The sequence below is a fragment of the Trachinotus anak genome, unplaced genomic scaffold (assembly GCF_046630095.1).
Source record: "Trachinotus anak isolate AG129_WGS33_773 ecotype Australia unplaced genomic scaffold, CSIRO_AGI_Tana_v1 ptg000016l, whole genome shotgun sequence".
NCBI classification, from domain to species: domain Eukaryota; kingdom Metazoa; phylum Chordata; class Actinopteri; order Carangiformes; family Carangidae; genus Trachinotus; species Trachinotus anak.
The window spans coordinates 25197640-25224239 of NW_027273867.1; the positions used below are offsets into that span (position 1 = coordinate 25197640).

Below are 26600 nucleotides of genomic sequence, written 5' to 3' on the forward strand. Positions count from 1 at the left end.
TCAAAACATGTGATATTAATCCTACAATATTTACGATTCACCAGAAATGTGTGTTTGGTTTCGGCAAACTGTCACCAACTCAGTAGTCGGGCAGATTGGGAGCGATGGACTGACTTCCGTTCGCGAGTACGGTCAAACTCTCGCGAGATCGGCACAGCTTCCTCTTCGCACGGAACCTACTTCCAAGATGGTGAGAACGTTTCTACCAACCTGAAATAGATTTGAAATCCGCCGTCATCTTGCTTTAATCTCACTCGTATGTTCCCTTTAGAGCTGTGGTAAATGTTGTGCATCTTATATGAGCGGAGGGCTGCTGAATTGTTGGTGTATTGGCGTCAGGATGGACATGTATTTAGACAGTTTAGTGTCGGCATTGAAGTGCGGGACGCGGGCTGATTGTCACTAAAGTTAATTTGTGCTTTATTCATGCGCCTTAAACTCAGAAATGACCTGTTAAGTCCCGGGTTAAAGCAGAGTCGTTACCGGGCAGTGCTCTTTGTGTTATCGGCGCTGCTTTCAAGCCCAAAACGCATCTGTTAACCAGGGCGGTTAGCTGGGAAGCTAACTAGCTTTAGCTTGTCTCAGTGCACAGGTCTCAGCATGTTCGGGTCAGAGTGGACGTTCCCTCGGTGTTAATATGCGCTAACTGGGTGAATTGAAGTGCAGCCTCGCTTTGGTTTGCGGTTTGGTGAACTTCATTTGTTTTGTTCATGTTGGAGATGGAGGTGAGGCCAAAACGCCGGTGAAGCCAAAAGTGTTGGCTCCAGTTTCTGTCCCAGTTCCCAACTTTATTCATCTCGAACTAACTACCGATCTGACAATCACTCATAAAAACCGGTATGCACAAGCAGAACCGTTTAAAATATCGCTTTTGACACCACAGTAACAACTAGCATTTCGAGTGTCTCTGGATTGTTCTAGGCCCCTTCACACCTGGTGAGAGAGCAGTGGTTGAACCTGGTCAGCCGTCCAGAGTGGAGGTCCAGGATCTCGCTGTGAGGCGCGTCCACTGACAGACAATTTGATACTTTGACGACCAAACCGATATTTTCCTCAGTGTGGCCACTTTTACACTCCCTAGCTTCAAACCAACTGATCGAATCCTTTTTTCTTGTGGTATTTCAGAATATAGGAGATCCAGTAGCAGGTTTTAGTAGATTTGACTCTAATGCTCAAGCATTGTCACTCCCACTAGGAATGATCCAGCAACTTCAGGCTTATCTAACAGTGAGGAACGTCATAGTAATCGAGACTTTCATTCCTGATTACATGTGTGTTCTGTGGTGTTTTCAGTCTCTGGTCATCCCTGAGAAGTTCCAGCACATTCTTCGTGTTCTCAACACGAACATCGATGGTAGGAGGAAGATCGCCTTCGCCATCACTGCCATCAAGGTGAGCTGACCTGAAGCATACAGCACATTCAGCTATGTCTCAGGTCTTTGAATTTTTAGTCGAAGACTTGCTGTAACAGGTGTACACTTGACTTGCAGTGTGTAAGCACAATGTACTTTTGTAGATTATTTGTGTCGTGACCTGTTAATGCGTTTTTCAGTTAAACATTGCACATCACGTAACCATGTTGCTGTCTCTAACAATGACACTAACGTCTGTGTGTCCCGTCTCAGGGTGTTGGCAGACGTTACGCCCATGTCGTCCTGAGGAAGGCCGACATTGACCTCAACAAGAGGGCTGGAGAGCTGACTGAGGAGGAGGTGAGGAGAACTGGGAGACAATTTTCACAACAACAAAAACCACAGACAGCTGATGTGGACTTTTCCAGATTGGCAGAATTGAATTGAATTTGTCCAACCAGCAGAAATCATCAGGGACGTGGGGAGAGGGATCCACGTAAATGGCTCTTAGTGGCAGGAAAGTGGTGTTTGTCATGGTCAGCTTCTGGTAATGAGTCAGTACTTTGAAAATTACCTGAAGGAGAGTTTTTTTTTCTCTGTGCGACAGTTACTTTTCCACCTGTCACGGTGGCACCTTCACTGTAAAGATACTGGTGCTTTAGAACAGCTGTGTGAAGAGCTGAGCACGGCGGAAACGAATGCTGTCAGTGCTCATGTCAGGAAACTGCCCTGAGAAACACCACTGTCACTGAGATGCTTATTTGCCACATCAAGGTGTTGAAATGTTGCTGCTCCTTCCTGTACAAAATCCATAGCTAAGTGCATGTTTGGATTTGCAGATTATCACGAGGTATAAACACAACTCAACTAAGGGTTTGGATGAACAAAAAGCAGAATTTGTTGTTTATTTTTGGAAAACGGGTGAAGTGTGAGTTTGTGAGGAGAAACAAGTGGAACTACCTCGCTAGTTTGATCAGAAGTTAAAATGTGGATGTGGTGTGTCAGGGTGGGTGGATGCTGTGGCAGAAGCTCAGTCTGTCGAGGCTACATCATTTCTAACCCCGTGTCATCTAACATGGTCTATACATCTCTGGTTAATTCTCTGATAGAGAACCCGCTGGTTACCTCTCTGCTTAGATTATGAGTCCACTGTGTCTGTGGGAATTATCTGTCAGGATCAGATTGTGATACAGGCTCATTTTAACTCGCGGCTGTATTTGTTCTTCAGGTTGAGCGGGTGGTGACCATCATGCAGAATCCTCGCCAGTACAAAATCCCAGACTGGTTCCTCAACAGGCAGAAGGATGTCAAGGACGGCAAATACAGCCAGGTAGGTGACACAGCACGTGGACCTTGGTGGGTTTGTTTCAGGTCCTGTTCAGTTTCAGTTCAGATGAATCATGTTTAGAAATATGAAAAATGATCTCCACCACTTGTCCCGTGGTGCCATGACTAAATTAACATGTTTATTTCCTGTTGTAATAAACTGGGGTGTGACAGGGTTTAGTCAGTTGTTAGTCACTGTATGTTCAGTGTGTTGGTTTATTGACAAACATTGAATTTCATGGAAATGAAAGAGAAACCTAAGTATCTCTAAACCCACGACTACAGAGATTTTCCCTCGAAGTCCACATGACATTGTTGTTGCGACACACCTGTCACTGCTGACAGGCGTCAGATTAACCCTCAGGTTGTTAATATTAAGCAGCAGCGTTGAAAGACTGGCATGTGGTTTCCAGAGAATGTGAACCGATAATTATCATTTGGCGCAAAGACGGCAATAAAAAAAGTCTGCTCTTAAAAATGTCACCTGGTTTTGTTCAGCTCAGGTAAACTTTGTTTAACCGGTTCCAGTCAGTCTGAGATGAACAACATCAGTTTGATGAAGAAAATCATGACCTTAAACACTTTTGAGAATTAGGTCAGGGTTTATTTCCTGATGACAGGAAAAACAAAAGTTTAAGTCCATTTAGTAGCTGTTCTGGAGCTTTCGACCACATCACACCAGTTTGATTCAGAGTAAATGCAACATGTTTACGTTGACTTCATCCTCCCAGGCAGAATTTCCATTCAGGCTGTAAATAAATGCTGCTGTGCTACACTATCGCTTTCTCTTCATTTGACTCAGTGTCAGTGTTGACAGCTGGTTGTTCAGCTACACTTTAACACCTCTGTCATGTTTTTGTTGGTTTCTGTCTGGTATGAAACGACACTGTTGACCGTGGTCGTGTCTTTTTTTCAGGTCCTCGCCAACGGTCTGGACAACAAACTGAGAGAAGATCTGGAGAGGCTGAAGAAGATCAGGGCTCACCGTGGTCTCAGGCACTTCTGGGGGTAAGAGATCTGATCCAGTCTGCCCAGGTTGTTTTATTTGACAACACAACTGGGCTTCAGTTGTTAAGTGTGCAGCCTGTTGAGTCTGTGTGTGTCTGGAAATATGAGGCTTGATAGTAAAGCTGCTCGGTCTTGATGTATAAGTAAAGCTGGCCTCTTTGTTTTTCTGTCTGAATTATGGCTTGTTGATAACCTGTCTTATTTTAACTCTGTCCCCTCTCTTCCTCTTCTTTGCAGTCTGCGTGTGCGCGGTCAGCACACCAAGACCACCGGCCGTCGCGGTCGCACTGTCGGTGTGTCCAAGAAGAAGTAAACTCCCCTGCTTCCCTTTGTTTCAATAAAACACCACAGTTCACAAAACATCTCTGTCCTGGTGTGATCTCTCACTCGCTTAGATTTGGGGTCAGTTTTAAGACACTTGTGCACATCGAGTCATTTACTATGTCAGTTACAGAAGGTCAATGGCTCCCAGGAGATAAAGGTCAAAATCGGTGGCTCACCTGGTGGAGCACGTACCATTAAGGCTCAGTTCTAACAGGAGAGGCCCAGGATTATACCATCCGTGCTCTCTCTCCAACTTTCCTGTCTCTCTCACTGTTGCTATGAATAAAGGCATAAAAAGCCCCCAAAAAAAGTGGCACAGGTGGAGTCTGACCTGTGACAAACAGATGACTAACGTCTGAGTTTCCACATGATCAGTGTAGTCTGAAATTAAGAGTTTGATTCTAAGATCAAAAATGCCTGGTCATTCAATACCTGAGGAGTAACAGCATCAGTGAACCAATCGGCATGCAGCCTGCTTAAACCAAGATCTAACAACACTGGTGATTGGCTGTCAATTTACACAAACATGTTTGAGTGTAAAGAGACTGAGCTTAAAAATGGTAAATATAAATTAAATATAATTAAAGTAAACCTAAATTTGTACAGTGATGTGTACATGTACTGTAACTTTTTGATCAAATTTGTATCAGAAGTATTGAGTCCAGTCATTGCATCAGTACCGATAACGAGTTCTCACTCAAATCATAACTGGCACCAAATGGCATCAGCCCATCATGGAAATATCAGCTTAATACAGATTTTTGAGTAATTTATGAGGAAGTGTTCTGGGAACTAAGCTGGAAAATTCTGAACTGCAGAGAAAAGTGTTTCCTGATTTGCAAAGTTGTTCAAAAACAACTTAAAACCTGATAAATTTAATCAGGGGCTCCATGTAAAACACAAACACACAGCGAACATCTGATCATTACTTCAGTTTATTGTGTTGCATTGCTGACAGAAGGATACAGGTGTACGTAAATGCAACAGAGCGACAAGGATATATTGCATTAGTCTTAATTTACAAATATTCCATAAAAACTGAGGTAAGGTAGGAAATGATATGGCTGCAGGAAATATAAAGTGCGCAAGGACAGAAGAAGTGGAGCAAAGAGGGCTCAGGTTTATGGCTTCTTAACAGTTTTAAAGCGTTTCATGCAACACTTGGTATTTTATAGGGGGAAAAAAAGACCCTCTTGGTTTGTTTTAAGGAAGCAGGAGGTAAGGTGGCTGTTACAGCTACATCTTTTAAGGTGGAAAATTAGGAAACTGTTTATATCTTGGTGAAACAGAGAAGCAAAGTTTAAGGAACCTGACACATCTTTGTAGTTCTTACAATGACATAATGGAAATGTGTAAGTAAAGCAGCCAGGGTGCTGCATGTAGAGAAATGCTCAACTACCTGCCCCCACCTTAAATCAACTATAATAATGCTGTTAGTCACCCTGACTTTCTGCAGTGCATTCTGGGACTCAGCCCTGGACAGAATGAGCAGCTCAAAGGAAAAACAGGCTGGCTCGTTTGCAGAAATGTTAATGACGAAGCATCAGGTTTATGTCCTGTTGAAGCAGGTTACAGCTGATACCAAAGTCAGTTTGGTTCTATTGAAAGCAGGATGAAAGGTCCAACTGAGAGCAGACACATCAAGCAGAGTTACTGTTTAAATAGATGTTTAGCTGTCCCACACTGATCCTGTCACTCAGGGAAAAAAATAGACAGAAAGCAGCAAAGAGCTTCAGTCATTTTCTTACAAATTAAATTACACAAAGATTTCATAAATAGATCAGTCAGATATTAATTTCAGATCAAATCATAACTTTACACATTTTTCCCTTATTATTAAACTTTCAAAAACTGACTGATGCCCTCATTGATAATTTCTCTGATCTTGCAGCAAAAAAACTGACCCTGAAATCTTAAAGGTCCCATAAAGACGGTTGATGGTAGGTAGGTAGGTTTTTTTTATTATAAAGCAGGTCTAGGTTCTATATTAATACTGTGAAAGTATCAAAGCCTCAGTCCACAGAGAAATGCACACAGCCTGTATTCAGACACTGAGCCTTAAAACCAGCCGTCAGGACTTCTGGGAAAAAAGATACAGCCAATCAGAAGAGAGGCTCAGATCCTCTCTTCTGATTGGCTGACTGACCTGTTGTTACTCGAGCTCCAGAGAGAAGTCAACACTTAAAATAAAACACTGGAGAAGTTAAAATATGGGACCTTTAAAATCAAATCTTCGAAGTCGAGTTCATCACTGCAAAATTTAGTACAAAATACCTGGTCAGGTTCAGGTCTTTTTTTCCTTTTACATTATGATCAGCAAGATATTTTTAGGAGCCTAATCGTGCTGAGAAAAAAGTCCAAATTTGGATGTATTTTCTGAAGTTCTTAAGTAAATTTCTTTTGTTGTTATATGAGAGCTGTGGTAAGAGAAATAAATTAAACGTGTTAAAGAAAAACAAGAAGTCAAAAAAAAAAAAAAAAAAAAAAAAATCACATTTGGAGTTAGACCTGAAACTTCTGATGTTGGTTCTGGCACTGAAAAGACTGATCAGTGCAGGTTGGAGCTGCAGGAGACTCTGCACAGCTTTGTCTTTTTAAATCTGTGCTTTGTTAATTATTCTTAAGTGATAAGATTCAAATGATGGAAAACAGAAGCTAACAAGTTGTAGATGCTTCATATCAGGAGAAAACAAAGTGGTTCGGCTAATCTCCAGGTCGATCGGCCACAGTGACGGTTAACAGTCTCTCAGACAAAGATCTGCTGATTTACCAGCTGTTATTTAGTAGTTTGGTTTTTTCTTCTTAGTGAATCCTCCTTAAAAAAAAAAAAAAAAAAAATCAGGTCTCGGGTTAGATTCAGTTTACAGGTGAAATACGCTGATAACAATAATGTGAAAATCCTGGCCGCTGGGCTTCCATCTTCAAAAAGAAGACGTGTGGGTAAATAGAAGGAGAGAAAAGCAGGACACTCCTCTTCCTCACCCTTCCCTCTGTGGAGGAAGAGGAGGAGACTTCTGTTGGGGTGGTTGCTGTGGTTGTGGTTGCTGTTGGTCCTTGGTGGGGGCGTAGTAAAGCTCCAGAGGCTTCCTGACCTTCCAGTATTTCTCATTGACCAACTCCAGAGTCAGAGAGCCGTTCAGCGTCTGAGAGGAAGAGTGAGAGGAGGAGGTGGAGGAGGAAGGGGGGTGGGGGTCAATAAGGGAGAACAGAGGGAAACTGTCGGACTAAACTGCTGGTTTCAGTTCAAACAGGCTGCTCTTATGAAGCCTGACTACAGCTGTGTCCCAGCTCAGGGGCCGCATCCTTCGGAAATCCTCTGTTGACCCGATTGTCTCACATCAGTTCGGCTTTCGTGGTCAGTGACGGCTATGAAGGGCCACACCTTCGTAGACCCGGTCCTCCAAGGGAAGCGGCCCCTGAATTGGGACACAGCTTGTGTTCTAATGATTAGTTGATTAATAGACTCATTGACTGACAGAAAATGTGTCTTTTTTTATGATAAAATGAACATCTTTGAGTTTCAAAACAAACTGTGGGACATTTCCCACTATTCTGACATTTCATATCAAAGAGGAACAGATAAACTGATAATGAAAATATTTATTAGCTGCAGCTTTACTATTGTTATACAGCAACTTGTACAAGATCTTCCTCAAGTATAAACTGTGATCATCTTTCACATTTGTCAGAGACCATTTAAAGGAACACTTGGACATTTTGAGAAATGTGCTTCTTCCTGCGGAGAGTTAGGAGGAGTTTGCTACCAGTCTCATCTCTGTCTGCTGAATTTAAAGTGTATTTCCCAAAATGTTGCACTATTCCTTTAACCTTTAAAAGGCTCAGGCTTGTGATTGCTGCTCAGGATCTGAAGTAAACGTGATCACTCACAGAGAACTGTCCTCCTCTGGTCAAGATGTAGATGGTGTACTGTTTTTCACTGATGTTGCTCAGACTCGTCCCCTCTCCGCCTCCTGCCGCTCTTCCAGTTTCTCCTCCTCCCTCTAATCCTCTTTCCTCTCCTCCACCTCCCTCCTCCCTCCCTCTCTCCTCTGCCTCGTCGTTGGCCCGTCTGTCCTCCAGAGCAATTCGTAGAGCGAGGTATTTGGACAGATGGTCCACCGTGGCATTGGCGGTCGTCTTCACGTATCTGCACAGTAAGAAGGAACATTTCCTCAGTCATACATGAGTTGGCACCACCCCAACAACAGGGGCGAAGTCTTCTTGTGACTGGGTGAACTGAAGCTTTACAACAGAATCTATATCCTTGAGGGCCGTCAAACCTGTGGTCCTGCCTCACCTGGTCTGGTTGTAGTCCTGGGCGTGGACCAGCTGTGGGTGTGGTCTGAACACCAGCTCGATCTCCGAGGCCGGTCCCTCTTTGTGGCGTCTCAGTGGAGGCGTCGGGCTCCCGCTGTCCGCCTCGGGCCCCGAGCCGTCGTCTGAGACCCGTGGTCTCTTGCGGCTCGGCCCGGCCTCCGAGGGGGTCTGACCGCAGGGGTGGGGAGTTTGTGAGGGGGCAGAGTCGTGGGACAGGTGCGATCGAGCATCGCCGTTATCCTCCCCGCCGCTGAAGGTGGTGTTGTCACTTTCGTGGGTCGGCTTCTTCACTCGGTGGTTCCTGCAGAGCACATGTGACCCACGTTCTGACTTTAAAAGATCATTCTGGTCCATCTGGTTTTACTGGTCCCCATGTTCCCCACTAACTGGTCAGTACAGAATTATTATTAATAACATAATTAATGGAGAAAACTACAAAAATAGATCCATGTTACAATAAACTAGAATCATCTTTTAATAGTGTTGCTATACCATTTTGTGGTGATCACACATATATTCAATATCACTACAAACCAAAGCGAATCAAACCAGTTTCCTTATAGATCAAATCAAATTAGCTGATTTTTCGTTATTTTTAAAATCGTTGAACCCTGGAGGCCTGAAATCAGGGACTGTGTAACTTCAGCATCTCCACTTCTGAGTCAAGACCTTTGTGATGTGTCAACTCTTTTAGATATGAATAAAAAGCCAGAAAAAAACTCTTCAACTGAGCAGCTCTGTGTAAACTCTCTATAAATCCAACACTGGCCACATTAGTCCCCAGTCACAGATATTACAGGGAGAGATACTTCAGTGTACAGAGTATAGGAAAAATCTGTGGGAAGTGATTTGTGTTGATTTAATTCTCCATCAACTGTCTCAACAAAACCCTGAAACGCTGTTCAGATTATCACCAACTGTCAAGACCCCCAGTCATGTCCCCGTTTTGTCCCCCACCTCTCGGACCTGTAGCGCGCTTGCTGGCGGAGCCCCTCCTCGATGCTGGAGCTCAGCGCCTCCTTGTTGTGCAGCCTGTTGAGTCGATCCAAGACTCGGCGCTGGTGGGCCTCGTACTCGTCGCGGCTCGGGTAGATCTTCGAGATCAGCGCGTCGAAGTTTGAGTCTCGGCGCAGCGAACGTCTGGAAACCAGCTTCTTCCTGCAGGTCGGACATTCTTTGTTCCTGAGGAGAGCGGAGGTTTGAGATACGGTGCCGTGTTCATTCTGAGTTCAGATCTCTTTCAGTCAGAAGTATCTTCACAGTGCTTTTTAATGCTGTGCACTTTAAGTAAAACCAACCAACAAGTTTGAGTCATAGTTGAAGAACCACCCTAGGGGCAGACTGACAGTGTGATGGTATTTAACAGTGTTTTCACCACTTGGAGGTTGTTACATCACCTGTAAAAACCAACTGGCAGAAAACTTCAGCTTACAGAAGATGCTACTTAGTTCCTTCGACATGGTCCTCTTTGATACCAACAATTCAAGTCATCGCGGTCATTTTTCAACACTGAATCATAAAGATTCAGAGCGTCAGTCACAATTATAAAATATTTTATGATTAATCGAGAAAGTCAATCAGCTGATTAAGCGATTATATGATTGACACATCTTATACAGTAATTTCCAGCTTTCTAATACAAATAAAACAGTGTTTGAAGTGTGTGTGTATTAAGATTAATTGATTAGTCAATTTACAACAATGTTGATAGTTAATCATTTAGTCAAACATAAGTCAGTTTAAATGAATTGGCCGATAACAGCTGCGTGTGTTGCTACTGTTTGTAGTATAATCTGAGCAAAACGGTATAGCGCAAAAATACTGGTTGTGGTAATTTGTTAATGTTACATTTTGTAGACATAAAACTGACAAACACACACAAACAAACGGTGATGAACTGCTGTGGTGTTGTTCTCACCCTGATCGCAGCGCGGTGACGATGCAGTCAGAGCAGAAGCGGTGCAGACACTCTTTGGTGGTCATGGTGTTCTTCAGCATGTCCAGACAGATGGGACACATCAGCTCGCTGTGCAGGGAGCGAGGAGACACCGCCACCTCCGTCCCGTCCATGATCGCCTCCTGGACGCACACACGAACAAAACCAACATCTATATTATCATACCTGTGAGCAGAGCAGCGGCCTACATTCACATACATGTGAAATGTGACGATGAAATGAAAAGAGAGCAGCATAACAACACCTCCTAAGGTCAAACACACACACACACACACACACACACACACACACACACACACACACACACACACACACACACACACACACACACACACACACACACAGGTTTACCTGAGGGCTCCTGTGCAGCTCGTACAGACTCAGCTCCCAGGTCTTACTGGGAGTCTGAATGTTTACTGGAGCTGCCATAGCTTCTGTTTCCCACAATCCTCACTAGAGAGAGAGAGAGAGAGAGAGAGAGGGGGGGGGAGAGAGAGAGTCACATATGTAAACTGCATGTCTACACCTGTAAGAGCGTTTGATCTCTCAGTCGTTTTGCATCTGTTTGCACAGTTCATGTTCTGTGAATATTTTCACTTGTTTAAGTAACTGATTGGTCGAACAGTCACTTCATAAAGAGGCTCTGGACCAGTGGTTGGCAACTGGCGGCCCGTGGGCCGAAACTGGCCGCCAACAATAATATCCTGCCTGCCAGATTATTTTGAGAATGTGATTTTTTCAGTCTTACAATATCGAACTTAGAGTTTCACATTGAGCTGTAGCGAATGTTGAAATAGAGAATCTCCTCCCACCTGAAGATGCTTACTCGGCCTACACTTTTATCCACATTGAGAGTGAATGACAGACACAACTGCGTCACTTCAGACGCAGCGCCTGGTTCTACAACAGCTCTCTGTCACAAGAGTAACAGTTACCCACAGAATCACTTCCTCTTTAACGATTTTGTCTACAAAATAAGAGCACAAGAATGTTCTTTTTTTCCTGCAATGCTGGAGTTCAAACAAGCTTTTAGCTTTTATTTTGAAAAGTTCTGACAGGAAGTTCCAAAGGCTCTGTCACTTGCTTGATAGACATGTGATGTGATATGAAAAAATAACACCAGTTCAATGAATCAGTCAAATGTATATATGTGACTGTGGCCACACAATAAAGTAAATTTAAGTTGCATTTTTATCACTTTCTTAAAATCTGCCTTTGATTCTGTTCTGGTCGCCATGTAATGGGTTAGAAAAGAACTGCTCTCGACCAGGACCCCTGATCTCTCCTGTAGACCTGTTCAGTGAGTGATCCATGTCTGGGATTGTCATATATTACCATGGAAGGGAGGTCATTAGGGCACATGTACTTTAAGGGACAACCAACTAAACACAATCTAATTTCTCCTTTAAAGGAGCCTGTATTTTACACTTTTCTGTCGTTCTAGCTGAAGCGTTGATCTCCATAAGAAGATATATCTGCGGTTTTAACAGCCAAAAACCATCTCATCTCCTCCAAAGTCCGACATCTCTTCTCTCGGGTTTGTCTCTGGAGCAGGTCAGTGAGCATCTGCCTCTCTTCTGATTGGCTGACTGTTTTCTGAGTGAGCCAATAAAAATACAGCAGATTTCAGGTAAACACCAATTCCTGCAAGGTTGGATGGTGGGTCCGGGTGGACGGGGCTGAGGGCGGTGACTGCTTCGTTGTGACATCACAAAGTTCCAGAAGTCCTGACGGCTGGTTTTAAGGCTCAGTTTCTGAATACAGGCTGTGTGCATTTCTCTGTGGACTGAGGCTTTGATACTTTCACAGTATTAATATAGAACCTAGACCTGCTTTATAATAATAATAAAAAACAGACAATGACACAACTTGGGGCCTTTAAAAGGTGTTTTCCACACAGGTAAAGAATTTATGAAAAACAACGAACTGTCCTGAATCAAAGTTTACAGGACGACTCACCACACATCACAGTGAGGATCCGCGGGCTGGGTGGTGCTGGGCGGTGCTGAGAGGGGCTGGGCGGTGCTGTGTGGTGCTGGGTGGTGCTGGGTGGTGCTAAGTGGTGCTGGGGGGGGCTGGGTGGTGCTGGGCGGTGCTGAGAGGGGCTGGGCGGTGCTGTGTGGTGCTGGGCGGTGCTGTGTGGTGCTGAGTGGTGCTAAGTGGTGCTGGGTGGTGCTAAGTGGTGCTGGGCGGTGCTGTGTGGTGCTGAGTGGTGCTGGGTGGTGCTGGGTGGTGCTGTGTGGTGCTGAGTGGTGCTGGGTGGTGCTGGGTGGTGCTGGGAGGGGCTGGGTGGTGCTGGGCGGTGCTGGGGGGGGCTGGGCGGTGCTGGGTGGTGCTAAGTGGTGCTGGGAGGGGCTGGGTGGTGCTGGGGGGGCTGGGAGGGGCTGGGGGGGCTGGGCGGTGCTAAGTGGTGCTGGGCGGTGCTGGGGGGGGCTGGGTGGTGCTAAGTGGTGCTAAGTGGTGCTGGGCGGTGCTGGGCGGTGCTGGGGGGGGCTGGGCGGTGCTGGGCGGTGCTGGGGGGGGCTGGGCGGTGCTGGGTGGTGCTGGGCGGTGCTGGGATACAGAGCCACTCTTTACCTGATAAAAACACCTGTCCTCACGCTGAGCCGCCGGCGCTTCAACTTCCTGCCAGGCTTCAACAGACTCTTCACCGCGATTTAAACCATCAAAGAAGTTTGTAAAGTTTTACTCATATTACGATTTGACAAATAAAGAGATAAACCCTCACATTCCTCGGTGAAAACTCGAAAACAGTGAAGAGAAAAAGCAGGAATTTAAGGTAAAACCTCACCTGACGTTGACCTGATGGACAGCTGACCGGAGGAGACGCGACCCCCTCCCGCTACACAAACACACACAGCCGCCTATAAACTCCTCAATAAAGCTCCTCAGCGACACACACCGCGGCCTGCTCTCCGCCTGAGGCTTCGCTCTCTCGGTGGAGGGATCTCTGAGTTCAGGCTGAGCCTCGCACGACGAGTAAAAAGACAAAAAAGATCAAAAGCGCAACATTTTCCAAACCCCACCAGCTAGCTAACGTTAGCCGGAGCCATCTTTCTTCTTCTTCTCTCCGGAACAGGTCGCCACATCCCGTATGCCGCTCTGCGCCCACAGCGCCTCTCGGCGGCCAACGGGAGTACTGCAACAGACGCCTCCGTCCCACACCATTGCATTCTTATTATATATTCATATTCATACAGTATAAACAATAAACCTTTCGATTGATAATTAATTCTAGAGATTTTAATGTTCTACAATTAACCTTTAAATAAATACCTGATTCTTTTTGCAGAATCCCCATCAAGTAATTGTGCCACTATTTTACAGGCTGGTGATGGCTTATAGCTGAAACACGGTCATTGTTTGCCCCATATTAAATGATAGAAGTAGAGTAAACTAGAGTCTGAGAGACCAAAACCAGACTGTAACTCTAATATGCACTGAATAGCCACTGCACAGTGACCGTGCCCAGCCCACTAATGCACTGTGCATACATTTGATTTCAACATCTTCTGCAACTTGTACAAATTCTACTGATAGCACGCTTTTTCATTTCCAGTGTTGGATTGTCATTTCATTACCAGTATAAAATGATCTCATGTTAGCAAACACTGGTGCTCAGTCATGAGCAGTGTCGTAGATACGTTTTGACATTAATTTAGAGTTTATTATTTCATGTTTATAGTCTTTAGTGTGGCTGTGGTGCTATAGTTAGTCTGTTATCTTTTTGATATTGGTTTCTACAATAGACACCCCTTTGTTTTCACTCAGGAATTGGGGAGTTTTACCTTTTGGGTCATTGAACAGTATTAAAACCTGTGTGCTGAAGGCTCAGTTATTAGCTGTGGTGGAAAGTAAGTTTAACTTAATTATGCTTCCACTCCACTACATTTCAGAGGGAAATATTGTTCTTTTACTTTACTACATTTTTTTGAGTTGTAGTTAAACAAGCAATATACTGTAAGAACTGTCACACTTCAGTTCAGTGATGTACTGTACTGAAAAAGATGACCTCCCCCACTGTCATTATATAATTTGCTCTGGCTATATTGTTCAAACAGAGTCAACTTTAATCACAGAGGCAGTTACAGGCATTAACAAACATCACTTTTATCTAAAGGGACAAATACAGAAACGTAGAGGAAACATCTCAAGTCAGCAATGATTTGTGCTGATTTGTTTCTACAAAGACTGAAGTGCAGTTTTTCAGTACAGTTTTTTTTTTAGCATTTCTAAGTTTTATGACACACAGTGATAAACCTCTGAGGGTTGAAGGGCTGAATGAAACAGAATGACACAAAGTAAAGTTATACTTCATTTATTGATTCACAATTCACAATCATAAAGATTCACAATTTTAAATATTATTAACTGCAATAAACTATAGAGTAAGCTAATTATGTTTAATTCAATATTTAGAGCTTCAGTTAAATGATAATTGAATTGTAGGATATTTTGCACACACAGACACACACACACACACACACACACACACACACAAACAGGATAAGTGCAACAATCTGTTGACCATTTAATGTACAGTCTAACTCACACATGCACACAATAAATAGGATAATAAATATAATAATTCATACCGGTCTGAAAGGTTAAATATCAGCCACATCTGCCACTTTTACTGATTAGTGAAATTAATCATATAAATTTTGATCACCATACCCACAGTCAGAGGACTGGCTGACCCTTCCTCCCCTTTCTTAACATTTCCTTTCTTTGATCCACCTTCTCTGAGGAAATATAGATTTTTTATAATTTGGACATACACACGTGATAAATTAGAGGAGTACAATAATAAAATACAAAAATAATAAATACATCTTTATATTCTATTCAGGTAACTTATGAGTCCATCTGTCATGACAGTTATTATGCTGCTCCTCGCAGAAGGAAGGCAGCCATGACAGCCACTGTGGCAGAAATCAAGCTGAATCTGTTGCTGACTGCAGCTGCTGTTGTTGTGTTGTTTCCTGCTCCAGTTCCAGCTCCATCTCCAGATCCAGATCCTGATCCATCTCCAGATCCAGATCCAGATCCAGATCCAGATCCAGATCCAGATCCAGATTCAGATCCAGATCCAGATCCAGATCCAGATCCAGATCCAGCTCCAGCTCCTGATCCAGATCCAGCTCCAGCTCCAGCTCCTGCTGTTGTGTTGTTGGAGGAAGATCTTTCTACAGCTGCTTCTGCTACTGTTACTGCTGCTGAAGCAGCTGTTGCTGCCACCTGAGCTGTTGATGTCATTGCTTCTGCTAGGTCTTCTGCGTTTCCTGCTGTTGTTGCTGATACTGCATCTGCTGCTGTTTCCGCTGCTGTTGTTGCTGCTGTTGCTGTTGCTTGTGCCAATTCTGCCGCTGTGTGTGCCTCTCTTATTGATGCACGCTTTGCTTCTGTTAACTGTGTGTTGTCTGATAATATGTTCTGTAGCTGTTCTCCTGCTTGTCTTGACTCTGTGGCCACAGTTCTAGCAGCTTCTGCAGCTTCTAAAAATGCTTTTGATGTTGGGTTTGCAGATGCTGCCATTGTTGCTGCTGTTGCTGCTGTTTTTGCTGCATTTGCTGATCTTCTTGCTGATTCTGCTACTTGTGCTGCTTGTCGTACCTCTGTTTCTGGTAATGTTAGTGCAGCTTGAAATGCTTCTTGTGCTGCTGCAACTGCTGCATCAGCTGCTTTTCTTGCTGCTTCTGTTGCTATTTCCACTGGTGCTAACCCTGCTGCAACTAATGAGGCAGCTGTTGCTGCTTGTCTTGAATAATTTGCTGCTTTTTGTGCTGCTTTGGATGCTGCTGGTCCAGCAGCTGCAGCTGCTGCTGCTGAGGCAGCTGCTGAGGCAGCTGCTGCTGCTGTTGAGCCTGCCACTGCTGTTCTGGTTGCCGCTGATGCTGTTCCCACTGTTGTTGCTACGTTTGTGTTTTCCGTTGCTGATGCTGCACCACTGTTTGAGCCTGGATTTACAGCAGCTGTGTTTGGTGTTGCAGTTGTGACTGATCCTTGAGATGCCATCGACAGTGCAGCCTCTGCTGCTCTTACTGCTGCTGTTGCAGCTCTTGCTGCTGCTTTTGTTACTGATGAAATTATTTCTGTGTTGTTTCCTGTTGCAGCAGCTGCTGCTGTTTCTGCTGTGATTGCTGTTGTTTCCACTATATCTGCCACTGTTTCTGCTGCTCTTGCTTCATCTCCTGTGGCTGCTGATAATGCTTCTAATGCTCCTTGTGCTGCTTGTGCCACTGCTTTTGCAGCTTCTGCAGTTGCTGGAATTGCCTGTGGTGTTGCTGTTGCCGAAGCTGCCATTGCTGCTGCCATTGCTGCTTTACTTGCTGCCACTGACGCTGCTACTGATGCCTGTGCTATTTTCGCTGCTACATCTGCTCTTGATGGTGGTGCTGCTGCTGCTGCTCGCATTGCTGCTACTGCTACTTCCTCTGCTTTCTCTGCAGCATCTCTGGCTGCTACTGCTGCTAATGTTGCTGTTATGTTTCCTTCTGCTAGTAATGTGGCAACTCTAGCTGCTACTTCTGCAGAACTTATTGCAGATTGTGTTTCTGTGGATGTTGCTGCTCCGGCGGTTGCTGCTGTTGAGGCTGCTAATGCTGCTGCTGCTGCTGCTGCTGCTGTGGATGTGGCCACTGAGGCAGTTTGTGCTTCTGTTGCCACTGAGGCAGTTTGTCCTTCTGTTGCCACTGAGGCAGTTTGTCCTTCTGTTGCCACTGAGGCAGTTTGTCCTGCTGTTGCCACTGCGGCAGTTTGTCCTGCTGTGGTTGACTGTGCTGATGCTGCTGCTGCTGCTGCTCCTCCTGTCGGTGCTACAGAAGCTGATGGCACTGGAGTTGCACTGATGCCTGTGTTTGGGAGTGCAGCTTCTGCTGCTGTTGCTGCTGCTGCTGCGCCTCTTGCCGCTGCCCTTGCTGCTGCTACCAATGGAGCTGCCATGTCTTCTGTTGTTGCCGTTCCAGTTGCTGTTGATGCTATCAGCGCTGTTGCTTCTGCTATTTCTGCCACTGCCTGAGCTGCTTGTGCTGCTGGTGACACACTGCCAGATGATGGTTGTGTTCTTAATTTTTCTGCGGCATTTCTTACTTTTTCAGCCACTGTTGCAACTTCTTCAGCTGTTGTGTTACCCGAGGCTGCCATCTTTGCTGCTTCTTCAGCAGCCTTTGCTGCTATTGATGCTGCTTCTGCTAGTCTTGATAGCTCCTCTGCTTTTGATGCTGGTGCTGCCACTACAGCAAGTGTTGCTTCTAGTGCTGCTTCTTTGGCAGCTTCAGCAGCTTTTGTTGCTGCTAACACTGCCAGTGCTGGTGGTGCTTCTCCTGTTGCAACTAATGTGGCAACTCTGGCAGCATCTTTTGCAGCCTTTATTGCTTTAGTTGCAGCTTGGGATGTTGTTTCTCCAGCAGCCGCAGAAGAGGCTCCTGCTGCTGCTGCAGAAGCTGCTGCTGCTGCTGCTGCTGCGGCAGTTGATGCTGCTTCTGCTGTGACTGCTGCTGTTGTTGCTGATGTCATTGCTGTGGGTAATGCTGGTGTTGTTGAAGGGCTCTTTGTGTTTGGCTGTACAGTTGTTGCTGGTACAGTTGTACCTGGCTCTACTGCTGCTGCTGCTGCTTCCACTACTCTTGAGGCAGCATTTGCTGCTTTTGATGCATTTATTGCCTGTTTTGCTTTTTCAATGGATGCTGATGCCATTTCAGCAGCTGTCTCTCCTGATGTTGCTGCAACTGCTTCTGCAGCTGTTTCTGCGGCTGCTTTAGCTTTGTTTGCGGTGTCTGCTGCCAATTCTGCTGCCGTCTCAGCTGCAGCTATCGTTAACTTTATTAAGACTGCTGTTTCTGCTGATGTTGCTCCTATGGCTGTTGTGTTAAGAATTGCTTTAAGTGCTTCTGCTGCTTCTTCTGCTTGGTTTGCTGCTGTTGTCACAGCTATTATGGCAGCTGCTGCAGTTTCTGGTGTTGGTTCCAGTGCTGCAGCGTCCACTGCAAATTTTACTGCCGTTGCTGCTGTTTGTGCTGCTACTGCGGCTTGTATCGATGCTAGAAGGGGTTGCCTTGCTAATGCCGCTGTTGCTGCTGGTGCTCCTGCTGCTGTTTTTATTGCTGCTAGTGCAGCTGCTGAAGCTGCATCTGCTGCATTTGTTGCTGCTTCTGCTACCACTGTTGGTGATGCATTCCCATCTGTCAATGCTGTGGCAGCAGCAGCAGCTGCTAGTGCAGCTGTTGAAGCATTTTGTGCAGCTGCTGTTGTTTGTCCTCCAGTGGCTGCTGTTGTCACTGCTGCTGCCGCTGCTACTATGGCTGTTGCTGCATTTGTTGCTGCTGTGGCTGCTGCTGTTGCTGCTGTTATGGCTGTTGCTAGTGGTAGTGATACATTTGATACCATTGCTCCAGTTGTCCGTGTTAAGTTCATTGTTGTTGTTGCTACTGTGGTGGTTGTTGTAGCTGTGGGTTGTGTTACTGAAGCAATGGCTGCTGCTGCAGCAGCAGTAGCTGATGCTGCTCTTCCTACAGCTGCAGCTGCCTGTGCTGCCGCTGCTGCTTCTTTAGCAGTTTCAGTTGCTTCTGTTGCCTTCTCAGCTGCTGCTTCTTCAGTTGTTGCTTCTGCAGCAGCTGCTGCAGCTTCAGCTGCTGCATCTGCTCGTGTTGCCGTTGTTGTGGCCAGTACTGCTGCTGTTTCTGCTGCTAAAACTGCTAATTGCCTTACATCTGCTCCTGTGTTTCCGTCAGGTGTTGGTTCATTGGCTGCTCTTAATGCTGCCTGTATTGCCTCCAGAGCTCTTCCTGCGGCAGCTGCTGCCTCTTTTGCATCAATTGCAGCTTCCTTTGCAGCTTCTGCTGTTTGTGCTGAAGCAGCCTTTGCTGCTGCCTCTGCTGCTGCCTCTGCTGCAGCTGATGCATTTGATGATGCCTCTGCTATTCTTTCTGCCACTTGTGCATTTAGTACTGGTGATGATTCAGCTGCTTGTCTTGTTGCATCGACTGCTGCTTTGGTTGCGTTGGCTGCTAAGGCTGCTAGTTCTGCTGCCTTTGTTGGTGATAGTGTGCCATTTAGTAGTTCTACAGAAGCTAATGCTGCTTGTTCTGCAACCATGGCGGCATCTTCTGCCTTTGCTGCTGCTTTTTCAGAAGTGCTTCCTGTAGTGACTGCTGCTGCTGTTGCTGCTGTTGCTGCTGCCGTTGCTGCTATTGCCGCTGTTGTTGCTGTTGCTGCTGCTGTTGCTGCTGCTGTCACTGTCTCTGTATGTAATGGTGCTGATGTCGTTATTATTATGCCTGTGGTTGTGTTCTCTGATCCCATTCCTCCTCCTGTTGGAACCATTGTGGTTACATTTCTGGGACACCTGAGTCTCAGGCTTCCCTCAGCAGGCTGGCTGTGGGATGCTGTTTCAATATAAGAGTGTGATTCAGTCAGATATTTCAGATTTAGTTGTGGGTTCCAATTTTAAATATATGAATTACTTACCAATCAGTATAAGGACAAAGATGAAAATCTTGCCGATCATTCTTGTTAATTTCTGTTCTCCTCCACCTTCTTCTCCAAAACTACATCTGATCATCTCCTGTAAGAAAATGAAATACAGTAGAAGGAATATTGTTAATGTCTACAGGAATATTGTTAGTAAAATGATTGCATGCTTCTGTTCTCTCATTGCATTGTTTGTAGTTTTTAAGCATGTGTCACTTGTCACATAATCCAGGAGGTCACTGAGAAAAGTGCAAAAAATGCAGTTCATTTGAAAAACCTGCTGATGTTCCCTCTCTTTTCCTCAAGTACTAAATTGGTCCATATTCTTATCAGGTGGACTTTCATTCAAAGAATGACTTGAATTAATAAAAGTTGAAGACCACATTTCCAGCTGTGACCTTAACATAAAAAAACAACAAAAAAATACTAATTAAACGACCACATCAGCATGTAATGTGAACAAGAAGCTTGTGTCTTGTTGAACTGAGAAGCTGCTTCTTACATTACTACAAGGAAATAATAATAAAGGAAACTAATAAAGAAGACTTTGCAGGCGGGTGGGGTAATAGTTCAATCTGTAAGAGCGGCAACACCCAAACACAAAAATGAACTGCAATTAGAGCGACTGATTTTCCTGATATGGCTGGTGCTATGAACAGCAGCTAAACATCAAATCTCATGAGCAAACTTTGTCAACACAGCACAACTTTATTCTTAACTCAATAGTCCCACTGCTCTGCAAACAGGCAAGTACAAGCCGGAGGAAAATCAAACAGCTTTGAATTCCCTCTGCTCAGATTTGCATAAAATCTGCAAAACCTCAGAAATTTCAACAAGTGCTCAGAGCGCAAAGTAATGTCATCCAGTGGCTGGCAGTCCAAAAGGCTTTAAATTTACAAGGCAAATCCTCACATCAGAGAAGCTTCAAATCATAAAATGTTTGATGTTCTTTAACATCAAATTTAAAATCATATATCATCAGACAATAGATCCACACTAAAGTTGTTCAGGAAAAAAAAGTTTATAAAAAAAACCAAAACAAACAAATTTAAAAAAAAAAAAAAAAAAATGAAAATGGAAATTTGTGTATTTGTGTATGTCCAGGCTTCTACACAAAGTGCATCTAGTGAAAAACCTCAGATTTAAAGTTGAAGCTCTTCACAAATGACAGAAATATGATCCAACACAGATGTATATGCATATATCCACACATTACAAACAAACACCAGATAAACTTTTAAAATGAAATCAGATGACTAAAAACATTTAATTAGATGAGATCATAATTTGAAATCTTCAGTGAAAGACTCACTTGGATGTTGAAATAAATTCCTGTTCCTCTGTCGTCTCTTTCAGTGCCTCTCTTCTCTGCTCAGTTTGTCTTTGCTCTGTCTCTTGGTGTCCTACTCCTCATATATATAAGGTCAGAAGGAAGGAATGCACTGACTAATGATGAGCCTGATAATAGCTGTGGAAATGTGTACGCCTCAGTATTTTGCTGTACACAGCCAAGTAATTGGATGCTGATTGCCTGGATGCAAGAGATGTAAAACTTGTTGAGTGACATTTTTTTTTTTACAATTTGACAGTGCAACCCATATACATGTGTGTGTGTTTCTGTTTCTTGTTTTCAAATCCATCAAATAACAACAAAGACACAAAACACAGCTACAACTAGATATAAAACAATTACAGCTACTACAAAGATATGCAAAGCCACAAGAGATATATACAAAACAAGACACATTATTTTGATGAAATATACGCTCTTTGATTCTTTGTTGAGACCAATAATGTCCCCTAATGTACAAGACCCTCCCCGCTGACTGTATATGTTTTACACTTTCTGAAACAAAGCCTCAACTAAATCAGGGGAAATTCATTTGATATTGACAGAGCCAGAAAAAAATGCAACCATCCCAGGTCATGTCTCCTCTTTCTGTCACTGCTGGTAAACTTGGGGCAGCTTGGTGAATTAGAATGGGAGATTTTAGTTAAAGTAAGACTGTGTCTGCAAATATTAAATTTAGGTAATATAGTGTAACTTATTGGTCTTTTTTTGTTTTGTTCAGGGCGTTTCAGCACACCATGTCTAACTGTACATCCACTCCCTTGGCAGGCACCGATCTATCTGATGTTACAAATGCAAAACCAATGATTACTGTGTTCAGTGTTATGTTTAGCATTTAAGATTCAGAGTGGGGAGACACAATTAAGTTGAAATACATCATTTAAAGTTTGGATTCAGTTTTTTCATCATTTGCAGTAACCTCACCATCATCATGCTGCAGTAACCTTAAAATAGGCTTTTAAATCCAAAAAAAGAGACCAATAAGAATACTTTTCCAATGGCAACAGCCGAAGGTGTGAGCTGCTGTGACGCAGGCTGTAATTAGCGTCACCACCCTCTCACTCTGTGATGACTTAAGAAAACCTATGCAAATGGTAATTCGGTAATTACTTTAATTACAGAGACACTACAGTCTAGGTCAACAAATGCACAGCAGGGCACCATCAACTGTCACCTTAACAACAAAACAAACAAATTCTTCCCCGTTTAACTTTACTAAAAGGAGAAGGTAGATGTTTATTAACTAAAATAAAACAATTTGAACATATTGTATGAATCATGAGGTCCAGGACTATAGCCATCACTGAGAAGACCGAGGACGCTCCATCTTTTCATTTCATTTTCAAATTTGGTGGTTTCTCGCTGTAAAGGGGACAGTGTCTCACAGAGGGTGTCCTCAAACTATTGGGGTATCACACTGCTCAGCCTCCCGGGTAAAGCCTGTGTCAGGGTGCAGGAAAAGAGGCTCCAACTGACTGTCAAACCTTGCATTCAGGAGGAGCGATACTGATTCCATCCAGGCCGTGGAACAGTGGACCATCTTTTTACATTGGCAAGGCTACTCGAGCAGTCATGGAAGTTTCCCGAGACATTCTACATGTGCTTTATGGACTCAGAGAAGGCCTATGTCTGGGTCCCTCAGAGACCAAAGTGAGACTTGTGCCTGTATTCTTGGCAGAAAGACAAACGTTCCTGATGTGCGTTGGCCTCCGCCAGGGTTGTCCCTTGTCTCAAATCCTGTTTCTGATTTTCATGGACTGGATTTGGAGTGTGTCTGGTTTGGGGGTATTTGAGTTTTCTCTCTGCTATTTGCAGATGATGTTGTTCTGAGGATCAGAACCTGCAAGTGTGAGGCCATGGTTCTCTGCCAGAAAACAGTAGATTGAACTCCTCAGGTTGGGACAGAGTTTCTGCCCCAAATGAAGGAGTTGAAGTAATTTGAGATCTTGTTCTCAAGTGAGGGTAGGATGGAGTGGGAGATTGACAGGTGGATTGGTGCAATGTCAACAGTTAAGCAAGTGTTCTACTGAACCATTGTGATAAAAGGGAGCAGAGCCAGAAGGCCAAGCCCTCGATTTACCAGTCGATCCTCGTTCCAACCCTCACTTATGGTCACGAGCTTTGGGTAGTGACCAAAAGAGTTTGTAGTTATAAACAGCTGAAATGAGTTTCCTCCACAGGCTGGCTGGACTCAGCCATAGAGATGGGGGTAATGAGCTCTAACATCCAGGGGGAGCACTTTCAAGCACCATTGAAAAGAGCAAGATGGTTAGGATGCCTCCTTGGCAACTCCCACTAGAGGTCTTCCAGGCACATCCATCTGATAGGAGGCCCCAGGGTAGACCCAGATCACGCTGGAGAGATTATACAGCTTATATCTGAGAGAGATTATATCTGATCCCTGACCTCAGATCAGTGGCAGAGAATGGAAGGATGGATGGTTTTAAAGCTGAACAATTACACATGGTGGGTATTCAACTGCTTGATCACAGTATTCTTCAATCAAATTACTGCAAGTGGCAGTTTTGGAAAATAATTCAGGTGGAAAGCACATGTACTAAATATTGTACTGAAGAACAAGTGCTGATAATACTGTACATTTACTAAGGTATGATTCTGAAAGGTTGCAAAGGAGAATTTTTACCTTGTTTTATTTGTGCTTTTACTTAACTAGTTTCAATACACTGTGTCTAACTGTGCAGCCACTCCTTTGCCTCTGGCAGGCCCAGATCTATCATTCCCAGGTCAGGTGTGCTGATAAACTCATGGTAGTGTCATGATTCATGATTTCTGTCTCATTCCAATCATTTTTTGAGAGGATGCTGTTGAGATTTGCACTTCTCCACCTTGTAGTTATTTCAGGGCGTTTCCGTACACTGTGTCTCACTGCGCAGCCGCCCCTATGGCAGGCCTTTGATCTATCTCATCTGTTATAAATGCCACCTCCACATCAAGCTCGGAGTTGTTAGGGTTACATAATGAAACAATTATAATAACAAACCCGCCTTTTTTTGCAGTGCTCACCTGAAGCATGCAGTGAGGCATGATGAGGTTGAACCTCTGCCAACAAAATTATCTTAGAACAGGAGCTCAGAGCAGAAGCTCTCTGCCACATTTAAACCTCATTTACACTGAAATGTATTTAACCCTTGTGGTCTGTTGGTCTGGCAGCATGGTGTGTCCATGTTCTCTCCGTGTCTGCATGGGTTCCCTCCAGATGCCCCAGCTTCACCCCCCAACCCCCACGAAGCTATAAGGATAAGCGGTACAGAAAATGGATGGATGGATGGGTCTGTTGGTCCTCTCTACCAGCAAAAATCAAAATACTGTTCATTCCCTGACTCCTCTTAGATTCATATTTAGTTGACAGTCAGATGACAGACGGTGTTGTATTTACATCAATAATCCAACAGTTACACTTACAATCACACTAGACACAAACAAGATAACAGACACAATAATCACAGTCCAGTTCAGTTTAGAATATGTTTGACAGGAGTTGAACAGGTGTACAACCGCTAACAGAGCAACATTTAGTCCTTTTAACTTACATCTTGGTCCTTATAGCTCGGACACACAAGGGATGATCTGGGTGAGACAGAACAGCCCCAGGCTTCCTAAGAACATGTTTATTATAGAAGTAGACCTGGTACATCTCCACAGCTTAATATTGTTTCAAAGGTGACTCTGCTGGTGGGGAGGTTCAGTATCTGGTTTTTCATTTACATCCACCTTGGTTGGATTATTCTAACATTTGTACTATTTGATCATTTCCAGATACATTTCTTAAGTGAGTGAACATCTTTACAACCTTGTGTGTGTGGAATCGAAGCCAGCACACCCTCTGAAAAAGGTTTGACACTGCTAATTTTACAGCAGCATTTTTCAACTAAATTATAAGTCAGACACAGTAACAGGCAGCAGAAATCTCCACACATGTAAAGTACTCAGGATAAGACTTCAGTGTCCTCAGTAGGTGTAACCCTATGGCTGGATTAACCTCCTAGAAGACCCCGGGGCAAAAATTTTGTTGTTGCCAATTTTTTAGCCACAATGCCAAAATTGTTTGTGTCTGGGTGATTGCATCCACCGCCACAGCTGTTGCAGTATTTAGTTGAAGGTAACGAGAGGTAAACCCTTTATGTCTGGCAGCAGCCATGTATCCGGGATTTTTGGGAGATTATAAACTGGAGTGTTTTTGGATGTCATGTGACTTAAATGTTGAAAAAAATGTTTCCATTTCAGCTTTACGAAATATTCCTTCTTTACCCAAAAGTCACGTTTTCATGACTTGTTTTTTAGTTTTGATTTCAAATTGCGCGTTAAGCAGGTTAATGGAAAATGGGTACTGGTACAAATTTGTGATGTGTGTGCTAGGCATTGCAAGTGCTGTCCATTTACTTATTGTTGTCAATGTTTGACATTTCCACAACATTAAAATAACAAACTCCGACATTTTACAGTGATACTTCAACTCGTTTCTGTCCTGCTCTCATCAACGTGAACCAACGTCATCTCATCGCTCAGTTACAGAGCAGAACGTCCAGAGAGGGAGGTGTTATCCTGTGATTAGGAGCTAATTACACATTGGTCATAAATTATTATAATTTTTTATTCATACGCAGGCACGCAGGCATGGTAACCTATAAAGGTTGGGTCTAGTTATTGGGTGGAGTGTGTGAACCACCACCAAAACGACGCCTCCAGAAAGAATGCCAGGAGTCAGGTGAACCTAAGTATAGGCATGTGTTTCCACCCATCCTCATTAGTACTGTACTGTACAGAGTGTACATGTCTTTTGTTTGCACTGATAAAATCATAATTAAACCTCTAAATTGCTATCCTTAAGCTGTCATCATCACCTGCTTGGAATGCCTTGACATTTGCCTGTCCTCATTACTGCTCAGCAGATTTACGCAGTGTCCGCAGGACCTCAGAGCCCTCAGGGGCATCAGAAAATACAAGTGTCAGCTCATTGTTTTGTACTGTCTGTCTGTTTCAGAGGGTAGGGAGAAGTTAGAGGATTTAGTAGTTTGTATAGAGCCTGAGAGGAGAAATCTAGGACAAATAAGTCAGTGTGTCAATCACCAGTGCTCCTCGAGCTTGTTGCTCTGAGCTCAGAGAACGAGCGGGGCTCTTTAAGGCAAAGTGATGGTGACAAACTGATGGAAACCACTTTTCTTTATTATGACTGAAGCATTATGTCCAATTATTTTATTATGGAAGGTTTAGTTTAGAGTACTTAGAAGGAAAATAGATTTCTTTAAACTGTCAGAATACAGATATTCATTCTTTATGTGCATATACTTCACAAAGTCAGTAGTTCTCCAACCAACCTCAAATCATTCTGACTGGAAACTCAAAAGAAGGTCTGTAATTCCTTTCTGACTATTTGTATTATTATATTTTATTTTATCAGCTGGATTGTTCTTTCTGTACATTGTATTTCTCTGCATGATGTCTAAATGAAGTTTCAAACCCTGCTCATTTCTGC

The 26600-nt window shown here is 43.9% G+C and overlaps 2 protein-coding genes and 1 long non-coding RNA gene across 4 annotated transcripts; 1 reads left to right on the top strand and 2 right to left on the bottom strand.

Moving 5' to 3' along the window:
* The first annotated feature begins 31 nt into the window (after nucleotides 1-31).
* rps18 (ribosomal protein S18) lies at nucleotides 32-4048 on the top strand. Its single transcript, XM_071499528.1, has 6 exons — nucleotides 32-190; nucleotides 1294-1392; nucleotides 1626-1712; nucleotides 2581-2682; nucleotides 3595-3686; nucleotides 3924-4048. Exons 1-6 carry the CDS (start codon nucleotides 47-49, stop codon nucleotides 3997-3999), a joined length of 600 nt encoding a protein of 199 aa, XP_071355629.1. The 5' UTR covers nucleotides 32-46; the 3' UTR covers nucleotides 4000-4048.
* Nucleotides 4049-4927: 879 nt separating this feature from the next.
* Nucleotides 4928-13364, bottom strand: LOC139633684 (E3 ubiquitin-protein ligase RING2-A-like). 2 transcript variants are annotated; one of them, XM_071499525.1, is made up of 8 exons: nucleotides 13076-13364; nucleotides 10636-10737; nucleotides 10246-10406; nucleotides 9294-9509; nucleotides 8308-8628; nucleotides 7899-8157; nucleotides 6993-7153; nucleotides 4928-6825 (listed from the first exon to the last, which is right to left on the bottom strand). In XM_071499525.1, exons 2-8 carry the CDS (start codon nucleotides 10711-10713, stop codon nucleotides 6813-6815), a joined length of 1209 nt encoding a protein of 402 aa, XP_071355626.1. In that variant the 5' UTR covers nucleotides 10714-10737; nucleotides 13076-13364; the 3' UTR covers nucleotides 4928-6812. The 2 variants fall into 2 exon arrangements, with proteins under 2 accessions (XP_071355626.1, XP_071355625.1); XM_071499524.1 differs by having other exon boundaries at nucleotides 6798-6825; nucleotides 9285-9509.
* Nucleotides 13365-19207: 5843 nt separating this feature from the next.
* LOC139634451 (uncharacterized) lies at nucleotides 19208-24803 on the bottom strand. Its single transcript, XR_011693966.1, has 3 exons — nucleotides 21068-24803; nucleotides 19753-19849; nucleotides 19208-19670 (listed from the first exon to the last, which is right to left on the bottom strand). It is a non-coding gene; the product is annotated as an uncharacterized lncRNA (long non-coding RNA).
* Between the last annotated feature and the right edge of the window lie 1797 nt (nucleotides 24804-26600).